The sequence below is a fragment of the Crocodylus porosus genome, unplaced genomic scaffold, assembly GCF_001723895.1.
Source record: "Crocodylus porosus isolate Cpor-Errol unplaced genomic scaffold, CroPor_comp1, whole genome shotgun sequence".
NCBI classification, from domain to species: domain Eukaryota; kingdom Metazoa; phylum Chordata; order Crocodylia; family Crocodylidae; genus Crocodylus; species Crocodylus porosus.
Window position 1 is genome coordinate 1,061,232 of NW_017728934.1, and position 15,317 is coordinate 1,076,548.

At 45.7% G+C, this 15,317-nt stretch overlaps 1 protein-coding gene across 1 annotated transcript; it reads right to left on the reverse strand.

Moving 5' to 3' along the window:
• Positions 1-1,571: 1,571 nt before the first annotated feature.
• Positions 1,572-14,210, reverse strand: LOC109317522 (patatin-like phospholipase domain-containing protein 1). The gene is made up of 7 exons (XM_019546244.1): positions 13,726-14,210; positions 9,068-9,300; positions 8,244-8,309; positions 7,502-7,711; positions 5,545-5,605; positions 2,499-2,567; positions 1,572-2,088 (listed from the first exon to the last, which is right to left on the reverse strand). Exons 1-7 carry the CDS (start codon positions 13,928-13,930, stop codon positions 1,973-1,975), a joined length of 960 nt encoding a protein of 319 aa, XP_019401789.1. The 5' UTR covers positions 13,931-14,210; the 3' UTR covers positions 1,572-1,972.
• Between the last annotated feature and the right edge of the window lie 1,107 nt (positions 14,211-15,317).

Sequence of the window (15,317 nt, forward strand, 5' to 3'; positions counted from 1 at the left end):
AGGGAGTGTCGGCAAGATGATTTATTTCTCTGCAGAGGGGTTACTCAGTGCCCAGAAGACAAAGAGCTCCCCCAAACTGAGTTTGGTAGCACCTTTTATACCAACGGGTCATACATATGCAAATATAGGCATACATAGGTATCTATGCACGCGTATCTTTGGAAATTTCCACTCGCCTGGGTTTTTCCACTTGTGGTCACAAGGTCACTACAAAACAAGCTCTAACTGGTTCAAACTGGTGGTGACCAGCTTTGTGAATCTGCTAGCTGGCCATCTTGCGCACACGTTCTCATGCACGTGGCTCCTCCATAAACTCTCATTACAAGTTTTCTCTTACACGCTGCATTTGAAATGTTATTCATTGTGACCGAGACCCCCACAAGCCTGGTGTCATACCACCAAACCATGTATAGACAACAGGAATATTGAGTCTCAAATCAAAAGCTATCAAAAATTGGATATGTTTTCAGAAACAAAATGCTACTTTTTAGTGAAGAAACCATTGTTTCCTACTCTATCAATGATACTGTGTTACTGGAGGAAGTAATGTTAGGAGCACACTGGGCTATACCTGTAGATGGGAACTCTGTTCCCGCAGACCTCCTAGGTGAGTACGGGCAAGTCTCTCCAGTGTTCCTCAGAAACATGGAAACCTGTGACCTATCTGCTCTGAGATCTACAGACAAAAAGTTGTAAAAGAACTCATTCTTCATCTTATCAGCAGGGACCCTAGTTTTCTCTGATTAAAAAAAAACCCAAACAAAAACCCCAATTTGGGGATTAAAAAAAATAACCCAAAATCCACATTTTTATGTGATTTTTAAACTGAAAGACCACTATAGATAAAGATTAGTGGCATTTCATTTTAATCACAGAAAAATGTGGATTTTGGGTTACTTTTCCCCAGAAAGGTCTGATTTTGACAAATTGGCATTTTTTCAATAAAGAGATGCTTTGGCATGGGTATAAAATAGTGATTATTAAAGCTGACAACATTTACCTTTGAAACTTTCGACAGAAAAATGTTACATCCAATTTTGATGAAGGGGTGGGGTGGACAGAATAAATTGATTGTTGAGGCTATTCCGGCCTCAGATCCAAAATTTATTAAACACTTAAGCAATACCAGAACAAAACCCCAAACAGTTTACAAACATATCCTTACATAAGTCTTCCAAACGATGTGATGACTTGGCTGGTCAGACATTGTCACAGTATTGGGGGTAACAATCACAGCAGTTGGGTGGTTTGTTTCTCTGGCTTCCCAACTGCTTCTTTGGCTATTTTTATACATCCTTACAACTTTTATTCCCCCATATGATTGACAAGTTCCCACAGGTTATGTCACAGGCTCCACCAATTGCCCCTTTATAGCAACTATCCCTATTACTTTGTTACCCATAATCTCCCTCTCAACTTTCTTATTGGTGGATGGATATGTCATTCTTATCACCATCATCAAAATCTCTTCACTTATGTCAAGGCCTGCAGGAAAGGTAGGTTTTTGCCTAATAGTTTTTTATTTAAATATATTTGATTTCCATAGAAAATTTATATATTTAAAAACTGTATGCCTGATGACACACACATCAGCTGACACCAGATTATAGCCTTTTACTCATTTATAAATGTTTCCATGAAAAACATTTGAACAACAGGACAAATTTAGTACTTTATATGTAGCGTGAAGCATAAATACACAATGCTGTTAGTTTTTAATATCATGATTAGTACTAACAAACATTACTTGCATGTGAAAAAATCACAAGTGAATTCTGCATGCCAAATGAACATCAATAAAATAATGTTATATCATGTGATCAGCTATTGTGTATACATCACAGCTCCCAGAAAGCTTTTTCTAGTAATGTTTTAGAGGATGACTCAGGATGTACAGTCCTCTGTGTCTTCTTCTCCATGCCCACAAATATAAGAACTCTCCTCCCCCCTGAAACTTCCATTTCAGTCCTCATTAGATTTTTGCAGAATGTATTTTTTGAAGATACTTGATGTAATTCCAGAAACTCTGCAAGAAGATCTCAGCCAAGGCATGCAGCAATCCAGATAAATTCCTGTTCTCTTGGGCATCTGACTCAGGAGCAGAAACCAGAAAGGAAACACAAACAGAAACCAATAATGCAAATATTAAAACAATGGTTTATGATCTCTAAAGAAATCTGTCCAACGAAGTTAAAAGAAATGGGGCTATAACACATTTCACATTGGGCTTTGGTGATGCCTATTGCTTTTAAGTCCCCATGTAGGCCTATGGGTATCTAAATATGAATCACTTCTGGATACCTCCAGTGTCTCCCTAATGACTGTGTAGGGATCTGAGACACCCAAGCTAATCAAACAGAATCTCCTTTGGGAGTGAGAAGCCCAGTACTAGAGGAATGCAACGTCTAGGCTGCATCCTGCCCTTGGTACATCCTGCAGTTACCAAGATAAGTGTAATTCAGCTAATAAAACTAAAGAAAGAAAAGAGGATCCCTGACCTGGGAGACTGTGTTGCAGCCACTTGTGGGGAGTCTTCTTGGGTGTTCTCATTACCGTTCCATGTTCCTCTGCCCAAAGTAACAAAAAAGCACCTGAGATTTCAAAAACACTCTGATGTTCACTGTTTGACTGAGTCACATACTGCTGCAAAGCCTGAACAGATGCATAAAGATCACATTTGTGGGGGACCACAGATCACATTTGTGGAGGACCAGCGGGTAAATGATGCTAAGGGGCAATCAGCATGGGTTCATAGCAGGCAGATCCTGCCTGACTAACCTGGTTTTATTTTATAGCCGGGTCACAAAATGCTTGGATGAAGGAATAGAGATAGATGTTATTTTAAAAAGGCCTTTGAGACAGTGTCACACCCAATTCTTACACAAAGTAGTCAACTCCAAAATGAACAGGAGTCACCAGTTTGATGAGGTAATAAGTAAAGCTAACCGCACCCTTTCTTGCATAAGTAGGTGCATCACAAACAGGTCTAGGAAGGTGATGCTACCCTTGCAGCTGGAGTAGTGTCCAGTTTTGGACACTGCACTTCAGGAGGGATGTGGATGGCCTGGAGGGGGTTCAGAGGAGGGCCACTCATCTGGTTAAAGGCCTACCGAAAAGGTAGGCCTTTGTGGACCAATTGGGAGACCTGACCCTCTTCAGCCTCTGCAAGAGGAGGCTGAGAGGTGATCTTGTGGCTGCCTACAAACTCATCGGGGGGACAACAAGAAATAGGGGGTACAATGTTTACCAGGGTCCCTGTTGGGGTAACTAGAAAAAATGGCCACAAAATGGAAGAGAGCAAATTCAGATTGGACATCAGGAAAAAATTCTTTACAGTGAGGGTTGCCAAAATATGGAATAAGCTCCAAGGGAGGTGGTGCTGTCCCCTTCTTTGGAAGTGTTTAAAAGGAGATTGGACAGATACCTGGCTGGGGTCATCTGACCCCAGCACTCATTCCTGCCCAGGGCAGGGGGTTGGACTCTATGATCTAATAGGTCTAACATCTATGAAACTATAAATCAGACATGAATGGGGAAGCACAGAACTGAGCCTGGGGTTACCTGGGATCTAGTCCCAGCTGCCCTAGAGTTCATGTCAAGTCATTTAGGGTGGAAATCTATTGTCTTTTGGGTGCCTAAATGACAGTGTTTCTGCCACATTAGTGAGTTTTTTGATTCTATTACTCTGCAGTGCTCAGGCAAAAATGTATACATGTACAGTGTATGTGACCAGTAGGCTGGGCAAGTACACAGCTGTGTAAAGGTCATGAAATAGTAGTAGATGAAACCCCATGACTAATGGATGTTAGTGGCCAGAAGAGGAGGGTTCTTGCATGTTTTAACCCCAGTGGGTAAGCGGTGAGGGCACTCATCCAAGGAGCAGAAGATCTGGGGTATAAGGTATAGGATCCCTCCCCCAGGTTAGACACCTTCCAGTGCTCACCTTGAAGCCAGGCAAGAGTGGGAATATGTGGGGCCTGAAGGCAGCGAACAAGTAAGAGCATGTGTGGCTCAGTACAAGAGTTGCTGCTCTAAAAAGCAAATGTGCAACAGGCAATACTGTGCCCTGGGCAGCAATGCATCCCCTGCATGTTCTAGCTTCCTTGCTTTCTGTAACAGGTAGGGTAGAGTTTTGCTGCTGCTGGAGCGGGAAAGAGCACCTCCTGACATGCAGGTGCAGCAGCCCAAAAGCCACCTTTTCTGGTGGCAAAAAGGGAGCTGATGTCTTCCCCTGCAACAGTGAACCTTCAGTTGCTGTTCCTGCACCTCCAACCCCTTTAGGCAGTGCCCAGGGCTGGTGCCCTGCTCGCCTACACATTCCTCTTCATTCTTCCAGGACTTACGCAGATGTACATGTACCTGTAACTGCCCAGCCAGTGCACCATGTAGGCTACTAAGCAGACACCGTGTGTGCATTTATGGACACACTGCCTGGGTAATAATATATTCATAAATTGTGCAAAAGTGGGCTGGGTAAGTGGTCTTTAGGTACATAAATAGAGTTTATATTCTGCCCTCAATCTCTCTGGGCCACCATTATCCAGCTGTAAAATGGGGTTAATAATGCTCTTCTTGTCTTGACTGCAAAGACCCCACTCAAGCAAACACAGTGCATATACCATACTTTCTTGCAAACCACACACACCTTTCCCCCCAAAATCATGCCAACCCCACGCAGGGGTGCATGTCTTAGGTAGGAAGCTGTTTTCTTCACTGGAAAAGAAGCACGCCTGGAGACGCAGGTCATGTGCCATACAGCTGCCAAGGCAGCTGCTGCTTTTCTCCCCAGAAAGCTGAGAGAGGAGGGGGACACTCTATTGACACTCCCACAGCTGTAGCTATTGGCTGAGCTCTGTAGCTTGTGCCTGGAGCAGTGAGTAAGCTGCTGGTGGGAAGCTTGGGATATAGAAGCAACACTTCATCTACAGAAACTACTTCCAGTAAAGAACAGTCTTGCTCCTGCCCGTGCAAGAGTCTGGGGCCTAATCAGGTGTGACAGAGTAAGGTCGCCCATAGCTACAATAAAGCTCACACTGGCCCCACTCCCACAAGTGATAGAGTCCAAGGAAAGGGCAAGGCTCAGAAAATCCTGAGAGGGATTTCCTCTTTAGAAGTCAATCCTAGGATATGGAAACCTAAGACACTGGTGAGTGTGCATTATAGAGGCAAGGATTTTTCTGGTGTTCTCTTTTATCAGATTGATTCAATATTTTTAAGAGATGTTAGATCAGGGTTCAGGCACAAAATGCCCTTCCTCAGGTCAAAAAACTTGCCTCATATCTTTCCTGACCAATGCTCCAGCCCTGCCATGTGCACTGTATGTCACCTCTGCACAAGGCTACAGAGGGTCAACCTCTATCACAGGAGCTCTAGTTACAGGGTTTTCTGCTAAAGCTCTTGCATCTCCTGCTTTCAGCTATGAAAGTTCCTAAATAGCAACCTTAAGGATTCCAAGCAGCATTTTATTGAGCTTGTCTCCTAAGTGTCAGTGCCAGAGGGAAAGAACATAATTCATTTGCTATGCAACCTGCATGCAGCACTTACTTTTCATCTGCAAGTAGTAAACGGTATCATGGTATCCTTGGTTCCACATTTCATGTAGGTTCTGGAGAGAAAAACCATTCCAGGCTCATAAAATGGAGAGTTTTGGGGGTGTTTTTTGTAATGTGTAGAGCTTTAATAACTAGAAAGACAGTGATAGGTGACAGCATCTGAAAATACATTTTCAAGAGCCTAAAATGAGGGCTAGATTTTCTCAAAGTTGCCACTGTTTAATAATGCTCCTTTTGTCCTGACTGTATGGACTGTATGTTTCTCAAAGGGCATCATTGTTTTGGTGGTACAAGATTTTTAGCAATATAAAAGTAATGAGTGCTGTGGGCAGCCACAGGTTCAGAGACCCTTGGCTGGGGAGAGACCCCTTGGTCACAAAGCCATGCTTTCCAGGGCAATAGCTACGTACAATCACTCTATAGTATAGCTCCCCCCCCACCCCACCCCCAGCCAGCTCAGACAGCCTCCTGGGCAGCCCAAAAGCCCATTAAGTCTCAGGCTCCCCAGCAACCTGTAAAGTTCCCCATCTACAGGCAGCCATAGAGGGCAAGGATGATGGGGCCTCTGCTGCCACTGCCAAGGGACCACTCACCCTTTCAAGATCCCAATATGCCTGCAGTCCAGGAGTCCAGATCACTGTTGGGTCCTGGGATGCAGGCACACCAGGCTTTTAACCTGGCTTAGGAGCCAGATCACAGCTGACCTCTGATCTGACTCCTGGACTCTGTGGTGGGATCTTTATTAATGGTGCCTGCAACCTGGGAGCTGGTTTGCCAATTTTGGAAGTACTGGGAGGTCGCCCCTGTGCAGGTTGTCAGGGAACCAGCTGCTCTCACGCCCTCCTTTCCCTTGGAGGTGGGAGGAAAAGCAGAGCACTGTGGGATTTGGGGCACAGGGGTATTCCTCTGATAGGGGTGGACAAAATGCAGCCCGTGGGCTGCATGCAGCCCACCAGGCCATTGTATCTGGCCCACAGGGCCCCTAAAAAATTTAGAAAATTAATATTTATCTGCCCCTGGATGCCTGTCATGTGGCCCTCGATGGCTTGCCAATACTCAGTAAGCAGCCCTCTGCCTGAAATAATTGCCCGCCCCTGTTCTATGACCTCCTATCTGGCCAGATGTTGAATGTATCCTGGCATCAGGATGGCATCCAAGCCTGCCCATCTATATCTACAAGAGCAACATCACAACTCGGAGTACAGTTCTAAAGATATTACTGAACTTACACACTTCAACCTCACACACAAGTTCACTTCCTCCAGACCATGGGTATAGCTATAGGCATCAAAATGGCCCCACAATGTGCCAAACTTTTTATGGGCCACCTGGAAGAAGAATTCTTTAAGAACTGCATCAAACCCACACTATACCTAAAATATATAGATGACATCTATTATTTGGACCAAATACCTGGAATTTTTGCCTGATTTGCATCACAGATTTAACAAACATCACCCTTCCATCAGACTGTCTCTGAAATACTCCAGCACCAACATTTCCTTTTTAGACACCAGGATCAATATCCAGAATGGTGAAATACAAATCACCGTATACAAGAGACCCATGGACCAACATGCATAGCTATTGTAAAAAGAACAATTGTTACAACTTTTTACTTGGTCGAACAAAAGATATCATGTCTACCTGAAGAACCTTGTCTGCCTATGTCCTTAGACCAAGATGGCTACAACCAACAACCTATGGAAACTTTGAAATAAGAATTCAGGCCCTGCTGGCTCACTGGGCTCATCTTTCCTGTGCTTCTTTTTTCCCCAACTTATCGTTGTTATCTTGAGCTAATTGGAGCCCTCAGATAATCTGCAAAGGGTCTGATAGAAGCATGGGACATTCTTTTGAGGCAGCTCTTGAGCTGGAGTAAATTGGGCAGAGCTCCGGGAGCTGTGACTAGTCGCACCAGACACAGCTCTGTCCCTGCGACTACTTACCAGGCATAAAGGAGGAAATATGCCGTAGGAGATCCTGCACAGGTTCTCAACTGAGATCTGAAAACTGCAGTCAAGGACCTTGATAGAATAGAAAGCAGCTGGACAATCTCTTGGACATATGTCATTCTCTCCTGCAAATGGTGATACGTAAATTGTAGTTTCTGGGTCAGAGAGGGGATGCAGGCTTGTGAATCCTCCATCAATATATCTCTGAAGAAAACAAAGCACAATATATATGTTTTAGGAGGACCTCCCAATGCTGTGGTGTAGACCAGCCCATAGAGGCCCCAGTTGAGACAAGAATCCCATTGTGGTACTGGACACAGACATAGTGCGAGCCTGGAAGAACCCAGCAGATTAAATGGACAAGAGGGAAAAGCAATAGGGAAAAAGAGTGGAAGTTGTATGCTGAGGGCAACACAGCATCTTAATGGTAAATCAGTGATCCGCTGATGGTACTGCCTGTTATGGAAAAGCTGGTAGCAACGAACAGCACTTCAAGGGCTTTCCTGAGTCACAGCCTCTGACTCAGAAATATCAGGAATGTATTGCAAGGCAACAATACATTGAGGGGGTTTAGGGTGGAGATATGGGACAGAATGTTTTGGGTAGCAAGGGAGAGCTCTAGACAGCAAGAGCCCAGGAGGTGCGCATCATCCCTGTCATGTCTGGGAGTCCACATCGTGGCCCAGGATGATGCAAGCACTCTTATCCCCGCACAAAAAGCTGTCAAAGAGCTTACCACGCCTCGGAAGGAAGGAGGGATCCATCCCCAAATAACCGGAATAAAGCAGCTGCAGAGCACTGCCTACAGCCAAAGGAGAGAATAAAAGAGTAAACACATTTGTATTGAAAAAGCTGGGACTGGTCCTATTTAGGCTTCGCATTCCTCATTTCACAGACTGAGAAACTGAGCTGATAACATGGATACACAGATGAGATTTAGCTAGCTCAATGGTGATTTTTGTCACGTGGACACAGGAAAATGTAACAAGGAAACGAGAGGTGTCACATGGACAGGTGCCCACAAAGTGGAGGTACCATGGCCAAAGTAACTCAGCAGATCAGTGACAAAGCTAAGAAGAGAACCTATGTGCTCCTATAGATGTGCAGACTTGATTTATTGAGTCTGCTGGAGCACAGAAATTACCATGCTCCAGCAGCCTCCTGTGTCATGTACATCAGCATCTCTATGCTGAAAAATGGTGACGGGGCACTTTGAACTAAAGCTCCTTCAATGAGCTAAAGTACTCCGCTGTCTTTTTTCAGCGTGGAGGATGCTCATACACATGATATTTGGACACTTCTAACTAGCATTGCTCTCTAATTCAAGCACCCCCCTGCACCTTCTGGAGCACATGTAAAAATGCCCTATGATTTGTGTGGCTCCAGCTGTGCTTTTCCATGAAACCAATGCTGGGTTCATGGTTTTGCACTTGGCCCATACTAAGATCAACTAAACATGGAAAAATTCAGCCCTCCTGATAAACACACTTACTGTTCTAACTCTGGGATTTTTTTTATCACCTTTATTCCAAACTGCAAGGAAAACATAGTCTGTTTTACCTGAATGACCTCCTCCTTTGAGCAGAAGTCTGAAATCACAACTTTCTGGCCATCTGGCAGACGTGTGAGACCAATATGAAGTCTCCCTGAGGCCAGCTGGTGACAGTTTTCCGTCAGGCCTTTACGCAATCCCTTTTCCAAGAGCTTAAGGAAATGGAAACGTGGAGAGTAGGGGCCGAAGAGTGATTTCTTACTTTTTTCCATTACCTCAGAGTAAATTTCATCCACAATTTCTAAGGTAAAAAAAAAATTTCCATTATAACCAGTTCAAGTCTTGCCCTCTGCTCATGGGATCCAGTCACGTCAAAGGGAGTTGTGTGCATGTATCTGACATGTGGTTTGCTCTCCCAGGGATTTTTACTTAATCTGAGGACAGATTTACGAGTGCTTTCCAGTTCTGGGTGTCTTCATTTCCAGAAGCTCAACTTGAGACAGATCATTATAGATTACTGCTATTGCAGCAATGCCTGATGCCTTAGCCATTCTCCAGGTCCTCCAGAGTAAGGAGCTGCCCATAGCCCAAAGTTTCAGTCTGACTACACAAGACATAACATCATGTCCTTTCTGATCAAATTACCACTCCTTTGCCTCTCCTTTCATAAGCAATCATGGAGCAGTTTCTTATGTCTGGACCTGAAGTAATGCAAAAGCTATTCCTCAGTAACTTCTTTGTTTAAAATAAACCTAGTCATCTCCTTTGCCCTCGGGACCTTCTGCCTCTCTTCCCTTAGCTACGGTGAGTGGGTTGAGCTAGTCTCAGGAGCTCTCCTTTCTATGTCAGTCCCTGTAGGAGGGAGGGTCTCAAGCCTAGAAAGACATGAGGATTGCCATTGGAAGCAGCTCCCAGCAACACAACTAGTACTCACTCTGCCAGTGGCAGGCTTGGAGGCCCCTTTCCCCTAGCAGACCTGGTAGGTAGGCTGAAGATAGTGTGGTGAATGGTGGGACTTGTGGCTGGGAATCATGTTGGCCTAGGTGAAGTCAGTGTGGTAAGATGGAATTGAAGAGAAAATGTGTGAAATAAATAAAAGCCATGACACTTCGAAGTAGGCCTCCACGCTGGACAGACTATCACTACTCCCATTTGATCTTGAAAACTAAGCTGTCCCGGGCTTGGCTACTCTACAGAGGGGAAACCTGTTTCATAATCCCAGGAGCCACTGATGGGAGCCAGAAGTGCAAGTGGAGTCAGGCCCTTTGTTCTTAGCATGTCTGGGTGCTGTGTGCTGTAACTACGTGCCCCTGACATGGCTGGTTTTATTCACAATAGGTCTGATATGCTCAGAGGACACCACAATATTTAGTGCTTTCTTATGGTGAAGTTGGACAGTTTATTCAACAGAAGCAGGTGAACAGTTTGTCCCAAGCGTAGGTAGCCGTAAGGCCAGTGGAATCTCAGTTTCTGTAACCAGTGGCATGGAAAGGAGTGGTGTCTGGCTAGCATCAAATTCAGCTGCCTTTTTCCTCCTAAACCCAATGGCCAGATACTCATTTACAGCTGGCTCAGCAGGGGCAGAGAACAAGACAACTCCCGAACAAGACCTGTGGCTTTAGAGTCACACTGTCATGCCCTGATTGGTAAGCCATCACACTTCAAATGATTGGAGGTTTGCTTGAATTCACATTTATAACCTTCTTGCATCCAGCATGAAATTCCTACAAGAAGGGCCAGATGAATGCCTGGCAAAATGAGTAACATACACAGAGTACAACTAGGAATTAAACTGGTCCATCATGTCCAGACCCTGGACAGCAAAATATGGGTGTTCTAGTACTTCTCACAGTGCCACTTGGGAATATAAAACAAAGTTTCCAAAAAAAACCCCAAAAACCCACAACCAAAAAAACCAGACCAGGGGAGTACTCTTTAGATCAGGGCTTGAAGACTTAGCTGGGATCCTGACTTCATTATTGTGGATGCCATTCATACATATAATATAGGCAGAGGTGATCTCTGCCTCTAAAACCTTGTGTCCTGAATTGACAATGAGAAAATAAAGAAAGACCCCCCCCCCCCACTTCAGAGACTGTTGGTCTATAACTAGAATTCTTGGCAAACTCCTTTGAAAAACTCAGCCTGAGTAACTTGCCAAGGCCAACTCAGCCCAAGTGACAGACAGGGTGCTTATTGAGCCTGTAACTTTAAGAAGGGAAGAAACTGCTTGAGGAGCAGCCTGCAGGTGTGGCAGGGGCCAATTAGAGTCACTTGACCAAAAAGGGGGCTGGCCTTGATGCATATAAGGCCAGGGCATGAGCTGGCCAAGGAGCCTAGCCCTGAGAGCCACAGGGAGAGGAGCTCCTGGGCAACATCTGAGCTGGGGGTAAGCAACTCTGGAGGTTTGTATAAGAGACTCAAGGGAGGTACAGAGGTCCCAGATAGCCCAGAGGGGAGACAGGTTTATAGCCCATGGGTGGGGGTGGTGGGCAGGTGTTAGCAGAGCCAAGGAGCCCAGAGGTCTGTAGCCCAGGAGGGGCGGGTGTCAACAGAGTCAGGGAGCTTGAAGATCTCACTGTGCAGAAGTGGGACCAGGGTCCGGAGATGGGCCAAAGGCCATGGAGGGCTGCAGCTGGAGACTGCTGGAGCTAGGGGAGCCCAGGAGTCTTAACTGGCCTAGGAATGGGGCCAGGATCCAGGGGGCTGGTTAAAGTCTGGAGGTTACAGCTGGGTCAAAGAGTCTGTAGCCCAAGAGGGGTGAAGACTGGGGCTGGGAGCCCATAGCCCAGAAGGGCCATGTCAGCAGGAATGAGTATCATGTACTAAATTAGCCCTTAAGGCAGAGAGTGGAGACACCTGAGATCAGGAGTGTGAGATCTGATTTGGGAAGCCCTGAGGCAACCTCCCTTTTGAAAAGAAAAGAAAAGAAAAATACATTAAGGCATGGCAGAAGAGAAGGGGAGGGTGCCCAAGACATCCAGACTAGACAAGGGCAGAGGGGGCTCCAGGTGCATCATGGCCACCCCTGGAGTTGAACCCCATTACATGAGGTGGGTTGGCCAGGAAGAAGGCCATACAGGAAGGTTAGAGGAGCAGACCCATTGGCGAGTGAGGACTGGTGGTTGTATGCTTGCTCCAGCAGTGTTTTAACGGGCCTAGGAGTGGGGCCAGGGTCTAATTAAGGACTGAAGGCCAGGAGAGCCACCAGAGATGTAGGAGGTCAGGGAGCCTGCAGCCCAGGAAGGGGCTGGTGAAGGCAGTGACATCTGAATTAATGGGGGGTCTTTTAAAGGAAGAAAAGTCTGGGAGGTAAAGAAGACCCATGGGGTGAGTGTTAGAGGACAGGAGAAAGTGCAGTAACTGGAGAGGGCTTGTGAGGTGCACAAAATACAGATGCTCAGAATGGGCAGCCCTAGAGATCTGCATAGGGGACACCTAGGAAGCCCAAGAGTGGGAATCTCCTGGTCCTGGGTAAGATCTGAAACTGCACTCTTCCAAGGACTGGGTAATGTGGTGGGGCCAAATGTGGCAGGGTAGCCTCTAGAAAATACCATACATTACCATCTCCAGGAAAGGTGACTATGGGGTGTCTGAAAACTGTTTGGGTTATTCTGTGGCAGTCATGGAAGCAAAAGGATGAAAGCCCCTGGGCAAGTGTGAACTAAGGTGTGGGGGGGGTGGAGGGGGGTATGTGACAGGGATCTTAGCATGCCTGTCACTTGAAGAGGTGAAGAGGCTGCTTGAGAAGCAGGCTGCAGGTGTGGCAGGGGCCAAATGAAGAGCCACCTGGTCAGAAAGGGACTGGGCTTAAAGCATACAAGTCCAGGGCCTGAGCTGGCCAAGGAATTTGGCTACGAGAGCCACAGAGAGAGGAGCTCCTGGGAGTCATCTGAGCTGTGGATAAGCAACTCTGGAAATATTATCTGTGAGGCAGGGGTGCACTGTCGGGGTGGTTGGAGCCATGTCATTTGTTCTGAAGGCAGGGAGCAGAGACACCTGAGCTAAGAAATGTGAGATCTGACTTGGGAAGCCCTGAGGCAGCCTCTCTTTTTAAAAAAAAATAAGACAACCCCCCCCCCCCCCCCATCAAATCATGACAGGCGAGGAGAAGGAAAGGACGCCCAAAGAGAGCCATACAAGACAACGACCGAGGGGCTTCCATGGCCACCCCTGGAGTTGAACCCTGCTACACCATGGCAGAACCGAGAACTCAACTAAATAAGTTGCCTTCCTTAATCACAAAGCAATCCCCCTTTCCTCTGCTTTCACTTAGCACCTTATGTCTAGACTAAAACCAGCACCTAGGCATCCATGAAAGCAGGACTGTCAGTGAGGGGAACCTAAAGCATTGCAACTGAGGAAAACATACTGTGATACCAAAAGGAAGCAGTGTCACCATCAAATCTATTTGCTGAGAAGCTAGCACGCATGCACCCACAGATTTCAGTCAAGTTTGAATTAACATTATTTATATAACATTAATTCAAATTTGACCCAAATGTATGGGAGCATTTGTTACCATACATTCTGCAGTACGTGTGCTCTGCAGTTCTGGGTATTGGATTAAAAACTGATGTTCAGGAAAATGGACTAGATAATCTCTACTGGTCCTTCCAGTCCTATGCCTTTGATCCAGTCAGTAGTTAGACCATTCTCAGTGAAGTGCTAGAGGAAGTCACATATGACAATACACCAAACAAACTAAACCATTCATCCACCTTACCTTGGTTGCCACCACAGGCCAATACTGCAGCTGCGATTGCTCCACTTGATATTCCAAAGAATTTGGCTGCTGATCCCAGTATCTCAGGTGCTAATTCTTGCAGGGCCTGAATAACTCCTAGCTCATAACCGAGGATAAATCCACAGCCGCAAAAGCTAACAGACTGTGCAGGGGAGCCACCGCTGCCTTGATCTGCCTCATCCATTCCCACTCACAGGAGCTCAACCAGTGCATGGAGCTGATGGCAGAGGCTGGGAGGCTCTGCGCACTGCTACAAAGCACACTGCTTGCTAGGTGCTGGAGTGTGCTAAGCAATCGTACTGTCTCCAGATGTCTAGGACCATAAATGACAGCTGTGAGCAGAGCTGTGACAGGTTTTAAGGCTAGGACTTTTTATATGATACTACTTATTTAAATTACTCTATGCAGTAGTTCCAAAAACACCCAGTAAGTTAGTAAACACCAGGGCTAAAACAACCCACTCATGTAATACCCATCTACTTGGCAAGGAGTATGCTGCCATCTGTGCTTTATTTCAAAATTTACCCTAAGCTATAATTACTACAGGCAACACACCTTTCTTATTCTGATACATTCAGTATCACAGTATCTAAGTACTGCCAGCACCTTACCAGGTAGTCTTTCATTTGGCAAAAACATACAGCTGTCTCAAGCAATATGTTTGGTAACTCAAAGAAACACTCAAATTTTGCATTTCAGTGAGCTCTCCTTACAAGAAGAGTCTGGAGCCTGACCTGAACAACTCACCTGTTACCGTCTTTCTCTTTTGATGTCGGCTCTGGGATTTCTCTCTTTACTCTTAGGACAGTCTTTGGGCAGTCTCCAGAGCTTTCTGAACTCAGTGGAGAGATTCTTTTCACTATCAGCAAACGTATGAAAATGCTTGTAGTGACCAACCTTCATTCATTTTCCAATAGAAGAATATTTTGTTTCCTGGTTTGACTACCACTTAGGAGATGCTTTTACTCAGCTGGACAGAATAATGTCCTTGTCTTTTTTCTTGGTGGTTACAGTTAATTTAAAACCCAACAGTATGTATGAGCAGTTGGAATGATTTGTTATTAATATAATTGTACTAACTAATTAAGTTTTAGTACTGGTATAAATTAATCCTTTCCACAACTTTAGCTTATATAACACCACCTTTTGAGGAACACTTCTCAAAGGTTGCTTGCAAGTCCAAATAAAGGAGACCAATCCTTCTCTCTTAGCCCCTACCGCAGGGGTTACCAATGTTTTGGAGTGGGGGCCACATGGAAAGAGCTTAGCTGTGTGCCTCATAGAGCCTCATTAGGTGATCTAAGTCCTCCACTGGGCTACCTAGAGACATTGTGGAATCTCCATCCTTGGGAATTGTGGCATGCCTGTCCTTGGAAAATTTGAAGAGCTGGTTGATAGACATTTGGCTGGGATGGTCTGATCAGGGATAATTCTACCTCCAGCTCATGATGACCCTTATAGCCCTATTTTCCTATGATCCTTGTCACGGGGTCACATAGAGGCCCCGTGATTGTGAGGGTGATTGGCAGAGCTGCCAATCACCCAGGCAGCTCAGGTGCCTGGTTGCCAGG

What these genes read in the sequence shown, in the direction of transcription:
- LOC109317522 (XM_019546244.1), bottom strand. Translation starts at nt 13,930, where the DNA reads ATGGATGAGGCAGATCAAGGCAGCGGTGGCTCCCCTGCACAGTCTGTT. An exon ending in CTCCTTCCTTCCGAGGCGTG is followed by an intron (nt 7,712 to 8,243) that starts GTAAGCTCTTTG and finishes TGTTTTCTTCAG; the next exon opens with AGATATATTGATGGAGGATT. An exon ending in TATTTCCTCCTTTATGCCTG is followed by an intron (nt 5,606 to 7,501) that starts GTAAGTAGTCGC and finishes TTTTCTCTCCAG; the next exon opens with AACCTACATGAAATGTGGAA.